Source organism: Polypterus senegalus, chromosome 13 (assembly GCF_016835505.1).
Source record: "Polypterus senegalus isolate Bchr_013 chromosome 13, ASM1683550v1, whole genome shotgun sequence".
Taxonomy (NCBI): Eukaryota; Metazoa; Chordata; class Cladistia; order Polypteriformes; family Polypteridae; genus Polypterus; species Polypterus senegalus.
The window spans coordinates 116,805,087-116,821,879 of record NC_053166.1 but is presented as its reverse complement, the minus strand read 5'-3'; the positions used below and the strand labels follow the sequence as shown (position 1 = coordinate 116,821,879).

The window sequence follows — 16,793 nt, the reverse complement described above, 5'->3', positions numbered from 1 at the left end:
TTTTAGTTTATAATTTAAAAATCAACATCACATTAAACTTTGATCAATTCTGAAAAGAATGATACCAAACATATATATGTAGGTGTTAAAATATGCCCGATTTAAAACGTGACAAAAAAGTCACATAAAAAGTCATATAAAATCGTTGCACTTTTAGGCGTAGGATTTTAAATAGAGAGTATACTTTATACAGTATATATATATATATATATATATATTCACTCACACATACTTAGTGAGGAAATTATTATGAACACAATGATAATACTTAGTAAGGGCACCCTTTGTCCTTAAATCATCATCATTTCTTTGTGGCATGAATTGTACAAGATGTTGGAGACATTCCTTTGAGATTTTTGTCCAGATTGACCTATCTGTATCATAGTTTCTGCAGATTTGTCAGCAGCACATTCATATTGCATACCTCCTTTTCTATCATATCCCAAAGATATGCTATTGGATTCTGGTCCAGTGACATGGATGGCCACTGAAGAACACTAAACTCATTTTCATGTTTATGAAGCCAGTTTCAGATGGCTTTTGCTTTGTGACATGGTACATTATCTTGGTGGGAGTAACCATTAGAAGATGGGTAAATTGTGGCCATGAAGGGATGCACATGGTCAGCAACAATACTTAAATAGGCCATGGCATTCAAATGATGATTATTTGGTATTAATGGGCCCAAAGTGAGCCAAGTAAACATTCTTCACACAATTGCATCATCACCAGCAGCCTGAACTGTTGACTCAATACACAAGGCAGGTTGGGTGCATGGATTCATGCTGGCACCAAATTCTGATCCTAACATCTGTGTGCTTTACTAGAAATTGAGATCCATCACAGCAGGCTACAATTTTCCAATCTGCATCTGTCCATTTTTAGTGTGCCTGCACCCACTGCAGCCTCAGTGTGGACTTCTGCTGTTGTAGACAATTGGCATCAAGGATTGATGTGTTGCGCATTCTACTCACCACAGTGTCGACTTGAACTATTCTGGCCATTCTCTTCTAATCTTACTCATCAACGAGGTGTTTCTGTCCTCAGAACTGCTGCTCACTTGATGTTTTTTGTATTTCACACCATTCTGAATAAATTCTAGTGACTGCTGTGTATGAAAATCCCATAACATCAACAGTTACAGAAATACTCAGAGCAGGCTGTCTGGCACCAACAATCATGCCACAGTCAAAATCACTGAGATTACATTTTCCCTGTTCTGCTGTTTACTGCGAACATTAACTGAAGCTCCTGACCTGTTTCTGTATTATTTTATGCATTTCACTGCAGCCACGTGATTGGCTGATTAAATATTTGCATGGATAAACATGTGGTACTAATATTTTGCTTAGTGGGTGTATATATACATAGCCAGTTTTAACTGGGAATCACAGTGTGGAAAGTTCGGTCCGCTTATAGTACCACCTCAAAGTCACAATAGTAACAAAGTAACTACAAAAACAACAGAAATAAATTGCAACACAAATAAAAAGATAAAAGATAAGATAAAGATAAAAATTGACTGAGATGAACACAGTAGTCAACTGAGGTGTTCTCAGTTCTTCTACAGAATTTGTAGGAGGGTGTGGAAGTCTGAAATGTGGAAGGTTACAGAGGGAAGCATTTTAAAAGTCTCAGGGTTGAGAAGATCAATGGCTGTGGTGCTCCAGTATGTCCAGGGTCCAGAGTATTTGGATTATCAACATGCCAGGGTGTGCTAACACATTTTGTAACCTTCTGATAACATTGTTTGATACAATTTACCTACTTTTCGAGAAATAACTGTTTAAAAAAATGCTTTCACAGCCTATCTTCTGACAAACTCTTGAGCAATGTTTTCTCTCTCCTTCTCTGAATGAGGGGGCAGCTGTTTGCTTACCCCTTGTGCACCAAATCTTCTCACCTCTCAAATTTGTTTTATTCCTCCTCACTTTCTTTTTCCCTATAATATCTAACAACTTTTGCTTTCTGCCAGCAAGCTGCTTGCCATTCTGCCAGAGAGCTGCCTGCCATCCCCTTGTAGGATTTACTTTTGAAATTCTCTCCTGAATGCCATCTATGGTCAGGGGAGACCTGTCTAAGGTACTATGGTATTGGGTCACATTGCTCTCTGGCGCTACAGACTTCTTTGCAACAATAAGCCCTGTTTCTTTCCTAATAGCCAGGCACCAAGGTTTGTGTCATGATCTACAGTCATTTATGATTATTTTTGGAGTTTTTGGTATATTTCTTGTTGCCTTTGTTTGTAGCATTTTATTTTTAAGTGTTATGATCAATATGTTTTGTCTTAGATAACTAAGAATAATTAGAATAACAAAATGTTGCTGTTGTGCTGGTTGCTATGGACACCTCCCAGAATGTAGCTGCTGGAGACCATGAATCAATTTGCTAATTTACTAGATGCTGTGTTATTTAAGATTAAAGGGTTGCAGTATCTTTTTATTGGGACCCTACTTAACAAATGAAGGAGATACTCCCTCTTTTGAAGAATTAAAGGTTTTGTCTAATTATGAATTTTAGATTTCCAGTTAAAGCACTCTTTTGATTATTAATTCTCGTTAGCTCTATGACTAGATCAATTGACCTAAGATTTCAGTTTTTCTTCTTCTTCTTTTGGGTGCTCCTGTTAGGGATTGCCACAGAAGATCATCTTGTTCCATATCTTCCTGTCCTCTGCATCTTGTTCTGTTACCCCCATCACCTAAAAGTCCTCTCTCACCACATCCATAAGCCTTCTCTTAGGTATTCCTCTTTTCCTGTTGCCTGGCAGCTCTATCCTTAGCATCCTTTTCCCAATATACCCAGCATTTCTCCTCTGCACATGTCCAAACCAACACAATCTTGCCTCTTTGACTTAGTCTCCCAACCTTCCAACCTGGTCCTGTACTCATAATGTCATTTCTAATCCTATACATTCTTGTCACACCCAATAGATTCTGTAAAGCTTCCCTTTCACTCTTGCTGATAACCCGTCTGTCACAAATTACTCCTGGCACCCTTCTCCACCCATTGCACCCTGCCTGCACTCTCTTTTTCACCTCCCTTTTACAATCCCCATTACTCTGTACTGTTAAACCCAAGTATTTAAACTCATCTGCCTTTGCCAACTCTACTCCCTGCATCCTCACTATTCCACTAACCTCCCTCTAATTTACACACATGTATTCAGTCTTGTTACTACTGACCTTCATTCCTCTCCTTTCTATAGCATATCTCCACATCTCCAGGGTCTCCTTGACCTGCTCCCCACTCTTGCTACAAATCACAATGTCATCAGCAAACATAATAGACCAAAGTGTCAGCCTGTCCATCACCATTGCAAATAAGAAAGGAGTCAGAGCCAATCCCTGATGCAATCCCACCTCCATTCGTCACTCCTACTGCAGACCTCACCATAATCACACTTCATATCCTGTACAACTCTTACATACTTCTCTGCCACTCCCAACTTCCTCATATAATACCACAGCTCCTCTCGAGGCACCGTGTCATATGTTTTCTCCAGGTCCACAAAGACGCAATGCAACTCCTTCTGGCATTCTCCATACTTATCCATTAACACGCTCAGAGTAAACATTTCCTCTGTGGTGCTCTTTCTTGGCATGAAACCATAATGCTGCTCACTAATCATCACCTCACTTCTTAACCTAGCTTCCACTACTCTTTCCCATAACTTCATGCTGTGGCTCATCAATTTTATCCCCCTGTAGTTACTACTGCTCTGCACATCCCCCTTATTCTTAAAAATTGATACCAGTATATTTCTTCTCCACTCCTCAGGCATCATTTCATATTCCAAAATTCCATTAAACAGTTTGGTTAAAACCTCCATTGCAATCTCTCCTAAACACCTCCATGCATACACAGGTATGTCATCTGGACCAATGGTCTTTCCATTCTTCATCCTCTTCGTAGCTGTCCTTACTTCCCCCTTGCTAATCTGTTGCACTTCCTGATTCACTATCTCCACATCATCCACCCTTCTCCCTCTCTCATTCTCTTCATTCACTAGTCTCTCGAAATACTCTTTCCATCTTCTCAACACACCCTCCTCGCTTGTGAGTATGTTTCCATCATTATCCTTTATCACCCTAACCTGCTGCACATCTTTCCCAGCTCAGTCCCTCTGTCTAGCCAATCAGTACAGGTCCTTTTCTCCCTCCTTAGTGTCCAATCTCTCATACAACTCATCATACGCATTTTCTTTAGCCTTCACCACCTCTCTCTTCACCTTTCACCTTATCTCCTTGTACTCATCTACTTTCTGCATTTCCCTGACTATTCCACTTCTTCTTCACTATCCTCTTCCTCTGTTGGATAACAGTACTGGTGGTGGTCGTTAACCTGGGACTCAATCGATCCGGTATGGAAATCTGTATTGTTGTTCACATGATGATATGGCAAAATTTTACACCGGATGCCCTTCCTGACGTAACCCTCCCCATTTATCCGGGCTTGGGACCGGCACTGAAACACACTGATTTGTGCATCCCCTGTGGCTGGGTTATATGATTCATATAAAGTGACTAAACCTGCAATGCACTCCTTTTTATTAGAATTGTTGTTGTTCACATTTTGATGCTCAGTTGCCTGTCCTTGCCAACAAGTGGTAGGGCCCCAGGTATGCCTCCCTTGGACTCCCTGATGTCACCCATCAAATTGTGTGGCATAGCTAGGAATTCTTAAAGGAAGATGTTTATATATCTATATGTGAGTGTGCCCTGCATTGTAACCTGCCTTCCTGTTGAGCTACACTGGAGATCTCTTTGATCCTAAGATTGAATTACGCAGTTTTTGCAAGTAGATGAATTTTTTTTTCTAGTTGGCAGTACAGAAAGTTTATCTATTATTAATGTTCATTATTTCAGTAGTGAGGTGGAAGAGGCCAAGACTTGAGAGATTACCTTCAATGTCATACCTCAGGATAATCTGAGTAGGCTGCCGCTTTGGACAGAATTTTCCAATAACATCTTGATGTGTGTCTTTTCCAGTTGGCTGCCTCCATTTGAATGTTTCTCTGATCTCTGAAGTTTTCTCTTAATTGTAATGTTGCTTGTGGGTAGCCCGAGAGGATCATCTCTAGGAGTGCCACAATCTGCTTTCTCTTCTTCTTTTGACAAGAGAGTTTCCTGACTGTTGTTACTGGCCACTGCTGCATTACTGATTACGTTAAAGATCTGTATGTCTGAAAAGCTTCTTTGACTGCTTTTTTATGTGATTTCTTTGAATGTACCCTTTCAGACCTAGTTATCCTCATAATATCATGCTTCTTTCTGGCCCTGTTTTCTGTTGTATACCATTGAGATCTTGTGCTACATGGTAGGAGCAAAGCAATACAAGTCTTTAACAATACTTGGAATATAACCTCTGGTAAGAGCAAACATATGGAGTCGTGACAGAGGTTTGGCTGGGTTGCAATGAATGTGCCTGTAGATGATTACTCTAAGCACAGCAATAGGAACTAGCTTGTTAGAGCTGAGAGGCTTAGGCTACATCTACACTACTATGTTTTTCAAATTAAAACAATCTCTGTCTACACTAGCATTTTCACATTGTTTGCAAAAGTATGTCCATCCTCACTAAAATGACTGAAAATGCAAATGACATAGTCGTCTGCCTAAATTTGGCAAGCAAGTGTAGCCATCTTACCCACAACTGGCAATGCTTGAACAGATTATAAAACCACCTGCCACAGGAGTTACCACAGAACTGGAGCAATCGGCAAATTATTTGCATTTTGTGCATGTATACAGCATTTGAACTGTACAAAATGCAATTCTGATGCATACTGGTAAGCAACACAACATGCACCATGAAAGCAACTCTTCTATGCCCTCTGTGTTGGAAAATGGCTTTCTTCCTGGAAGTGTGACTAATTAGTGATTCGATAATGAGCAGCATCCAATCAGGGAATAGCCATGTAATAAGCATGAACAAATCAGAGCACGATTAGAATCTTTGTTTTCAAAAAACGGAATTTTCACCCATCCACACCACAATGCTGAAGCTGTGTTTTCAGAAGTATACAGGTCTGGTGAGTGTTGTCATGTTTCAAGTCAACATTATCAGAGACTGAAAAAGGTGTTTTATGTGTGTGTTCATGTTGGACAGGGAGGAATGGATACTTTTAATCAAACTTTTAAAAAAAGAGTTTTATCTAAGTTAGTTCTTGTTGCAAAAAATGAGTTTTCTTTTAGTTCAGTTGCTGCTTCTCTGACACTTTTGGAAAGAACTCAGGTCACTAGTTAAAATGGACAATTTGAGTGGAGCCTCTCTGCTGAAACAGACACTTTCATGGAGCATTATGTCTGTTGAATGGTCATTTATGTCACTTTCAGGCAAGAAATCTGCTTTTTTTTATTAAACATATATACATTTATAACTTTGAAGCTAAAGAAAAGAAGCCATCTGGGAAATGACATCTGAGACTGAATCAAGACTTGACCCACTCAGGTTGCATGGTTCTTTGCATTGTTTATATTTGCTCTTATTGGTTTGATGCAATTACTGTAAATATACATTTAAAATGAAAGCCTAAATCAATGCTATTTGTCTTATTATTACCAGCAAGTGGAGGGGTTTAGATTGTTCATTCCTTGTCTAGCTGCAGTCCCATAAGAGCATGAGAGAATGCTCTTGTGAAGCCTTTGATTGGTGGTAAGCTTAGTTGAAGTAAAGGTCTCAAGTAAAGGTAGTCCCAATTGGCAAGCAGCCTGCTGTTAGAGGTTCCTAGAGCCAAATACATGGGATACATTACAGACAGTGAGACAGGTAAGGGGATAGAAAAGAACCTAAGAAGTTAGATGGTACCTTTCATGATAGGTGCATGGCCCAGGTGATCTGATAACAAAATAAATAATACAGGACACCTGGGAATGGCTTACCCCTTAAAAGTAGAATTAGGTCTTGGGCCTGTGGGAACATTTGGGTTCTCTAAAGAGGGAAATCCAGGTGGCGGCCCCCAGAGCTTTAACAGCACATTCCTTATTATAGAAGTAATGAATTGGATATAAAGCTACCCTTTCTCTGCCTTGGTCCTGGGAATTTGGAGTCAGAAGGTAAGTCAAGGTAAGAGCTTGAAAGATGGGAGGTAGAATTAGGTAACTGGGGGTCTTACAACTTGGTTTTGTTTGATCTTTTTCATTTTTGTTCTTGGTATTCTACATTGAGTCACTCATTTTGTTCATCTAATATTCTTTGCATGCATCTTTAAACAACTTTAACCTCTTGAGCTTCATTTTGGGTATTTTCCTCCTTTGAACTAAGTAACTATTCCACAGCAGCATTTTGCTTTCTTTTTTGTTGACAGATTTTTTGTTAGTCCAGCATCCTATGCATTTCCAATACTTGAAATATTATTCCAGGAAAAATGCAATGTCATATTTTTCTAATTAAAATAAAGACTGATCAAAAAAAGGTAAAATTGACAGCTTGTTAGCAACATGAAGGCCCAGTGAGTCAGATCTGCTCTAATTGTAGGTGGAGTGGCTGAAGAACGAAGACCTCATTGACCCCATTGGTGATACCAACTATTATGTCACAGTGGATCACAACCTTATCATCAAGCAAGCCCGTCTAGCAGACACTGCCAACTATACCTGTGTTGCCAAAAACATCGTCGCCCGCCGTCGGAGTTCCTCTGCTACTGTCATCGTTTTCGGTAAGTGCCCTTGCATGCCATCCCTGATGTCTCCTATTGGCTAGTGCTTGTGGCTTGATGCACAGAGACCATTGTCCACTGGTGTTTGATCAAGTTGACATTGGAAAATTCTGCTTCTAGTGCAAGAGATTGCAAAGCAAAAGGTGGACGATGGGGTGAGGGGCGTAATTTGAAAAGTTGCCAGGAGTCGTTTACAAAACTGTATAGTCAACTTCAAAATCTTACCCATCACAACTTACAATTTATTATCCTTTTTACTAATGTGACCAGTAAACATTGACAAATGCAAAGAAGATGCTTGACATAATAAATTGTTTTAAATGGAAATCTTTGATTTGTATTATAATATTTAGTCCATAGAGGTCGAGACTTCTCAGTTCTATATTTCTAGAGCCACATGCTCTTTTAGTTTTCATTCCCAGTAAGTTGCCACCTCCCTAGCTAACACAATCATTTTCTGAGATGAAGCTCTGTGTTAGACAGACATGTCATTGACATCACTGCTGGTGTAACATCTTTCTTTTTGCTGACCTATGGAGAGGCGGAGAGTAGAGTTTCAATTGGAAACAGAGAATTTGGTGAGGTAAATGTGCCTATTTAGAAGGCTTCTTGCTTGAAGATTGTGTTGTGCCATTCCAGGGTAAATTACTGTTTTGATGTCTGTGTCATTAGCACTTTTAGGGATTTACAGTCTCTAAACTATGAGTTCCATGCATTGTCTGCCTATCTCATACATGTTACAAATCAGTGCCATACTGCATAGTCTCCAGTGCTCAAGGGTATCAATACTGGGACAATTAAATTGACACTTTAGCCCAGGGGCCCTCAGTCACAGTCCTGGTGGGCCACTGTTGCTGCAGGTTTTTGATCCAACCCAATTGCTTAATAAGAAGCACTTATTGCTCAAGTAATACTTCTGCTTCAATTTAGTTGTCTTCCTTGCTATGATCTTGAACCCTTATTGCTTATTTTAGTCTTAAACAGCTGTATTCTTAGATTTGAATTGCTCTTAATTAGCAATAACATGCAAATGACAAAAGAGACCAGCATTTCTCCATTTAGCATGTTACCATTTACACCTGTGTGTATTTATAATGCACTATTGGGTTTAATTAAATACTTGGAAGGAAAGTGAAGAGAAAAAAGTGAAGGACTGAGAATTACTCCTCTGTTTTAGACTCCAAATCATTTGGATGATATCCTTAGAAAGGGGAAGAAAATCTAGGATATGAGAATGACCTGACATGGCCGAGTTAAAGCACTAACAAGCCATAAAATTAAATTATTGGCAACAATTGCTTTCTAATTAAGCAACCGGGTTGGAACAAAAACTGCAGCCACTGCGGCCCTCCAGGACTGTGATTGGGGACCTCTGCTTTAGCCATTGTGTTGTGATGTAGGAGGAAGGTGGAAGCTTAATTAAATCTATTAAATAGTGTAAATACATGTCTTTATGATAAAAGCAAATTATGCCTCACCAAAAACTTTCAAATATAGCAGCACTATGGGAACAGGTTTATTGAGCCAGTAGTCCTGAATCTGAAAGCAGATCATTATAACTGATGTAGATATGCAGTGCGGAAAGAAATCTGATATGAATGAAAACATGACTGTATGAATGAATGAAATCAGCGTGGTGCTGCCTGGAGAGTAAATAATTAATATACTCTGGTCACGTCACAAAAAGACACAACCTATTTTATCCACAGAACTGAATTTAGAATTTGTGCAGTTTCCAGACATCAATTTAAACATCAGTTTTTTATTATGTTGAAAAGCTATAAAAGAGATACCTTTTTTCATTTGTGAGCCAGGTGTTAATGTACTAATGAAGATAAATATAATTGTATGTATTTAGTTAATGTTTACTTTATATTTTATTATAATAATTTATTGTTTTAATTTAAATCAGCTCTAATACAAAAGCTCCGCACTTCCAAAGTTATGTGTTGTAACTTATTTTAATGAGGAGCGGTCTCTGAGGAATGGATTGATTTTGTTGAGTTGGTTAAATTGTATGATTCAAAGTATGAGAAGACCTGAGATAAAGCCAAAATGGTACTTTGGTTTAAAAGTTTTGCTGCCCGCAAAGCTGAAATGCAGAGGAAATGAAACAGAGCAAACATGGAGCTTAAAGAAGGACGTCTCTGCACAGAGCTGGTGGTTGTGTGAAAATGGGCTCACAGTCATACATTCTTACAAATAAAGGTGCCAGAGTGGTTCTTTAGAGCGATGCCTTAGAGGAACCATTTCTAGTTCCCAAAAGAACCATGGACAAGAAGGTTTCAAAATGAACCTTTATTTATTTAGATCTGTAACAGGCTCCTAAAATAGCCATGAATAGATGACAACATTTCATTAATTCATGGTTTTATAAAGACTATTGCTGCATAAAATAATATGGACCGAGTTCAATTTTTGTTTTTCACACATATTAGGAAACTTTCAAAGCCCATAGAGCCAGTTACATATGCAAAGAACCCTTCCCATAATTAAATGTTTCTCTATCAAGCAATGGTTCTACAAAGGACCATACAACCCAGTAAAGTGTAATTTTAAAACCATTATTATTAATTGTGTATTCTGGACCTGAACTCAAATGAAGCGAGTCTCCTGCGCAGTCATTTCTTTTTTTCAAATTGTAATCCTCTAAAGTGAGCCTACGTAAAACACAAAGTTAAGAAAATTCCACCTCCACATTCTTCTCACTTTACACATTGTCCACAGTCCTAATTCTTGACCGGAACCTGAGAGACTGTCTTACAGATGACTCATTTAATTTTTCTTGTCTTAATAATGTTCTGTCGATTCAATGAAAAATAATGCTTTATTTCCCTGTATGTATGTTCTATTCTTGTTTATTTTGTTTTTTCATCACTGACTGCTACGATGCCTAGTCTGCCTAGCAGAAATGGCCTATATCCATGTATGTGATGTCACAGGAGAACAATCACTGGATTATAGCAGCCATGCAGTATTTAAATGAGCGAGCTGCACGTTCAGAAAGGTCTCATACTTTTTTTTTACAAATAAAGGAAAAGGTAGTTTCTTGAAAACAAAGGGTGATTTCCTGGATTGTGGCAACTACAGGGGGATAACACTGCTCTCAGTGGCAGGTAAGGTCCTTGGCTACGGTCATCCTCAATAGGATCCATGATCCCTTGCTCACCTACCAGTGACTGGAGCAGTCTGGTTTTACGCTTAGAAGTCTACCATCGACTATATCCTGGCACTTAGGGTTCTCATCGAGCAAAAACATGAATATGGGCAGAATTTATTTGCAGCCTTTGTCAATTTTCATAAGGTATTCATCTTAGTTGATCAAGCTGCCCTGTGGAACATCCGAAGACTGTATCTCCCTGCTGTTGCTAGATATCATGGCAGGCCTGTACACAGGTACCGTGAGTGCTGTGCAGAGTGAAAGCAGAACCTCTGTGTTTTTCCCAGTTGATTCTGGGGTTTATGAGGGGTGTGTTCGTGCTCCTGCTCTGTTCAATGCTTGCATTGATGGGTGTTGGGCAGGGTTGTGGGGTCTAGCAGAAGTGGGGCATCTGTTGGTGAAGAAAGATTCACTCATCTTGACTTTGCTCATGATGCTGTGATCTTCACGGAGACAATGGAGGCTCTGATAGGGGCTCTTGAGAAACCGAGTGAGGAGTCTGAGTGTCTGGGCTTATGAGTGTCTTAGATAAAAACCAAGTGCAAGGCCTTTAATGATCTCTTGGGCAAAGCCATAGGCAGTGTGTTTATCTGAAGAGGGAATGTCAATCTCTTCAAAATTTTTACTTAAGTTGTCAACAACATTCATGTCTCTGTGAAGTCAGTAGATGGATTGGTCATGAGATCGCTGGAAAGGGGTATGTGGAACTCCCAATACCGCTGCAAAGGACAAACATCTAAGTCTTTAAAGTCCTGGGGCTTCCTGTTTTGCTATATGGCTGCGAGACATGGATGCTATCCTGTGACCTGAGATGAAGACTGGACTCCTTTGGTACCATGTCTTTTTGGAGAATCCTTGGGTACCACTGGTTTGACTTTGTGTCGAACGAGTGATTGCTCAAGGAATCCCGAATGAGGCACATTACCTGTATTGTGAGGAAGCATCAGTTATGGTACTATGGCCATGTTTTGCGATTCCACGGGGGTAATTTGACACACAGGATCCACATTGTTGAGGACCCAAGTGGTTGGACCAGACCAAGAAAATACCCACATAATACATGGCTGTGGCAGATAGATGGTCATTTCTGGAGGGTGGGACTGGACTGAACATCGATCCCAAGCTGTTTCGTCGTGTGGTGGATGCAGCAACGTGCTGTACCAGTGCATGCTTCCCAACCTGACCTCACTTGGGGCCTCATGCATAACACTGTGTGTAGAATTTGCACTATAACATGACGTAAGCACAAAAACCAAAATGAGTTTACATACAGAAAAATCCAGATGCATAAATCTGTGCATTTGCCAACTTCCACATTCTTCTGCTACATAAATCCTGGTCAGCGTGAAAAGTAACGCTTGTGCACGCGCCTGCTGTCCCGCCCCAACTCCTCCCAGAATTATGCCTCTTTGAATATGTAAATCAATATAAATAGCCCTTAAGCTCAGCATTCTGTGAAAAGACAATGGGAATAGGCATGGGGGAAAATAGAAGAATTTCAGCGAATACCAAGCGGAGGCAAGGAAAATTGTACTATTTGTTGGTTTAAACAGTGGTATAAACAACAAAAGGAAGCTGATCGAGTGACATAGCATGTCAGAGAAACTCGAAAGCTCAAGTTCACAAAGTCGCACAGTGCCCGAAATAAAAAAGAAGTTGTCATATATCAAAGTCGCTGTGAAAAGGCGAGTCGTAGCCCACCATCTGAGTGTCATATGAAAGCTTATTAGGGTACAGAGAAAAAAAAATAGGCACACAGTAGGAAAAGAGCACAAAATGTCAGCTTTAATCTCGAAATGTCCACTTTAATCACATAGTTTATTTTGTCATTAAAGTAGAACATCATAAACTTCATCTTAAAATCATTTAATTTACTAGTTTCTCAAATCCCATCGTAACTAAAGTAGAACGTTAAATGCTTTGTTTTGTATTTGTTCTTCTATGTGCTCTATGTGTGTGAATCACTACGTGCTTCCATACTTTGTCTTCCTCCAACAGGACACAGAATCCATTACATTCGTAATATTACAGCTCTCTGAATAATTAAAATACTGAGATGTATTCTTGATATAATTTTCATGATGATAGGAGTTAAAGCATGTTATTAAACATGGGAAAATGGTAACGCAGTGATTGTGCGCGACCTTCGATGAAATTATTGCAGTAGTACTGTCTCTTTCAAACGTACTAACCCCCAATTCCTGTCCTTCCTTTTCTTTCTCCAAATACCCAATCACTACACAATCAGCTCTGTAATAGACGTTAAGCCATCTGTAAGCTTATAATGCAGATTCTTCAAAACTTTTAAGGAACATTGAAATACCTTTGTAGTACATGTTTAATTATTCTATCCTTCACACCAATCCCAGTGAAGCATACAGTGCGATGCAGGAACAATCCGTGAGCGGAGCGCCAGATCCTTGCTAGCGTAGCAACACGTTGTCCTTTAATTATTAACAATATAGATTATTTAAATGAAGTTAAAGTTTTATCTGCATAATATAATAAACATATTTTGCTGCATTCCATCTTTAAAATGATATCGTCATCATATGTAAATACGCGCTTTATAAAGTGGCTCAGGTTTTGTAATATTATAACTGTAGTGCAAGTTTACAGTGAGGTAATTGTGCTTATAAGTACAAACAGTTCTACAAGGAGCACTTGATGGACTGATGGAGTACGTTTAGAGCTCTTGGGATGAAACTCTTTCTGAAACGCAATGTCCGTACAGGAAAGATTTTGAAGCGCTTGCCGTGTTAGAAGCAGTTCAAATAGAAAACATGGCTGAGGCAGCGTGTGCTTGATGCTGTATACCAATAATTCTCTTTCCGAACAGCTGCTCCGAGTGGTGCAGTGAGAGTAATATGGAAAAAGATGATCTGCTGTGGCAACCCCTAACGGTAGCAGCTGAAAGAAGAAAAATAAGGTGCAGTGAATGTAACAACGCTAAAGCAGCTATGGTATTTGGAATAGTTTAGCCATTCTGTGGACCATTATATCGTTACAGGTTAATTACATTCAGATGCCTTAATCTAATAAACAATATGCAGTTAATTTCAGTGTTTATAAAGCCGAGTCAGGGATATGGATCTGAAAAAGAAAGATAAACCACATAGGAACAGTAGCACTGCTTTGACGCTAGGTGCCGCCAGTCTGCAAAATCGAGTGGAGAACTTGCGTACGCCAGGGTGTGAGCTACCATGGAACTGTACGTGGCGTTACACCAAGTTTAGATTTTATACATCGTGATTTGAACGTGGAAACGTTCTTACGCAACATTTCTGTGCGTATGCACCATTTATACATGAGGCCCCCGTTGTATTTTGATGAGTTTTTTTACTTAACTTGGCTTTATACCATTTTTGAGTATTTGTAACTGATTTCCAAACTTTTGCCCTTGCCCTTTAAACGGACTCTGCTTCACTGATTCTTGATTAAAAATTTCTGGCCTACTTTATTTAAAAGATTTAATTACGACACATGCTGCTACAAAAGCTTCCATTAAGCTCCGCAAAACAATGATGTACATACAGTTTATTGTTTCCAGAATACTATTTTTTTATTTGTGCATTTAATCATTTAATGTTGTTACTGTAATAGATGGCATTTATTTATTCATTTATTAACTTTTCTAAAAATATGTCAGTTTTGTATGCATAGATTTGTTAAAGTCAAAGTTTTAACTAGTTGAACTATGGAAAGAAAATGGCACATCAAATAAAAGCTGATTAAAGTATTTAGGAAAATGTTTATAATTGGAGAAATTTTCAAATTGTTATTTGAGTTATTTTTTGGAGTCATTTAATGAATCTATGCATTTGAATTGAATTAACTTAATTCTTTTATGGTCACGCCACACTTTTATTTTTAGTCACATATGACCAACAAAATCTTACTACAAAAAAAAAAAGAATTTTTACTTTTTATTGCATTTTTGAATAAAATCCATCCATCTATCCATTATCCAACCCGCTATATCCCAACTACAGGGCCACGGGGGTCTGCTGGTGCCAATCCCAGCCAACACAGGGTGCAAGGCAGGAAACAAACCCTGGGCAAAGTGCCAGCCCACTGCAGTGAATAAAATCCTCTCACTTAAAATCTTTTGTATATATATTTTAGCCATCCTAATGCCAGACAGTCCTCAGCACTTACAAAAACCTTGGCTGGGGTGGAAATGTGATTTGAAAAAAATGACATTAGCGACAGAGTGAAACTGAACCTACGATCTTAAAGTGAAACATAACATTCATTCATGTTCATTTCTCCTTTCAGAAAATCCTACCCTCAGTGAAACCTTACACGTGTGAATTACTAGAATTCATTGGGCCAATATCTCTAATTCACTGAAAAGAGTATTTTGTCAAATTTGTATATAAATAGTTAAAAAAAAACCAAAAGTTTGTGTACACTGGTCTCAAACCTTCAACCATTTGACTGAAAATCCTTCATGCTAACCATTTGACCCATGTTGCTTAATTGTCAAATTGAAGTAATTTGACAAAACTTCAATAACACTTAATGAAAACGTTTATTTTTTTTTAAGTTCATTTGTCTACATGGGTCTTGAACCTTCGACCATTTGATCGAAAGTCTAATACGCTAACCACTTGACCAACACCGTTAATTTTTTATGTATATATATGTGGTGGCTAAAAGCACTATATACAGTATATATATATATACATGAGTAACTGCTAAAAGTATAATATGATGAAATGAGAAATTTAAATTTGATGCAATTAATGTATCGGTGGCACAGTGGGTAGTGCTGCTGCCTCGCAGTAAGGAGACCTGGGTTCACTTCCCGGGTCCTCCCTGCATGGAGTTTGCATGTTCTCCCTGTGTCTGCGTGGGATTGCTCCGGTTTCCTCCCACAGTCCAAAGACATGCAGGTTAGGTGCATTGGCATTCCTAAATTGTCCCTAGTGTGTGCTTGGTGTGTGGGAGTGTATATGTGTGTCTGTCCTGCAGTGGGCTGGCGTCCTGCCTGGGATTTGTTCCTGCCTTGCGCCCTGTGCTGGCTGGAATTGGTCCAGTAGTCCCCTGTGACCCTGTGTTAGGATATAGCGGGTTAGAAAATGACTGACTGCAATTAACGTATCCCGGGTCAAAACTGATGAAATATTTTATTGTTACCAGAAATAAACAAGCATTCAAAGTTTGAAGGAAATCCATCTGGTAAAATTGTGCAAAAAAAATTATTGCAAAATTTGACCCAGACAAACAGAGATGACAAGATAAATAAAATCATCCCTCCATTTTCCAACCTGCTGAATCCGAACACAGGGTCATGGGGGTCTGCTGGAGCCAATCCCAGCCAACACAGGGCACAAGGCAGGAACCAATCCTGGGCAGGGTGCCAACCCACCGTAGGACACACACAAACACACCAAGCACACACTAGGGCCAATTTAGAATCGCCAATCCACCTAACCTGCATGTCTTTGGACTGTGGGAGGAAACCCACACAGACACGGGGAGAACATGCAGGCTCCACGCAGGGAAGACCCGGGAAGCACTACCACTGCCCCACCGTGCCACCAAATAAAATCATGTAATAATAATAATAAAAAAAGATGCAATGACAGTAAAAGGTAACTTGAAATACATGTAGTGTCTCTAATGAATCAACTGAAATTAAAGTGTAAGTTCCTATTGCTAAGGGCAGGCATGCATTATGTGATTTTCTCATGTATTACAACATCAGAAGATTGTTCGACACTCACACTGAACGTCTCATTTGTACTGCTAGCTGATCGGAGGCAGGTGAACACTGTGCAGTTTTATAGAATTACTAAAGGTTTGGGGCTTTTTGAACTATCTCACACAAGGAAGCATGGTGAGACTTTATGGTAGCTGCATAACTTGACAATGTGACAGAAAAAGTAATAGTGATTTTTTTTTTTTGCATTTTGTTTGATTAGCCAGCATCTTATGACTGGCAGACTATGATTTTTATTAGCAAAT

General features: G+C 39.2%; 1 protein-coding gene across 1 annotated transcript in view; it reads left to right on the top strand.

The window, feature by feature from the left end:
• Positions 1-16,793, top strand: part of unc5a (unc-5 netrin receptor A) — an 863,267-nt gene that overhangs the window by 617,078 nt on the left and 229,396 nt on the right. The window contains exon 4 of the mRNA XM_039774735.1: positions 7,480-7,660. Coding sequence (XP_039630669.1) covers positions 7,480-7,660 — 181 coding nt within the window. The remainder of the gene's footprint in view (positions 1-7,479; positions 7,661-16,793) is intronic.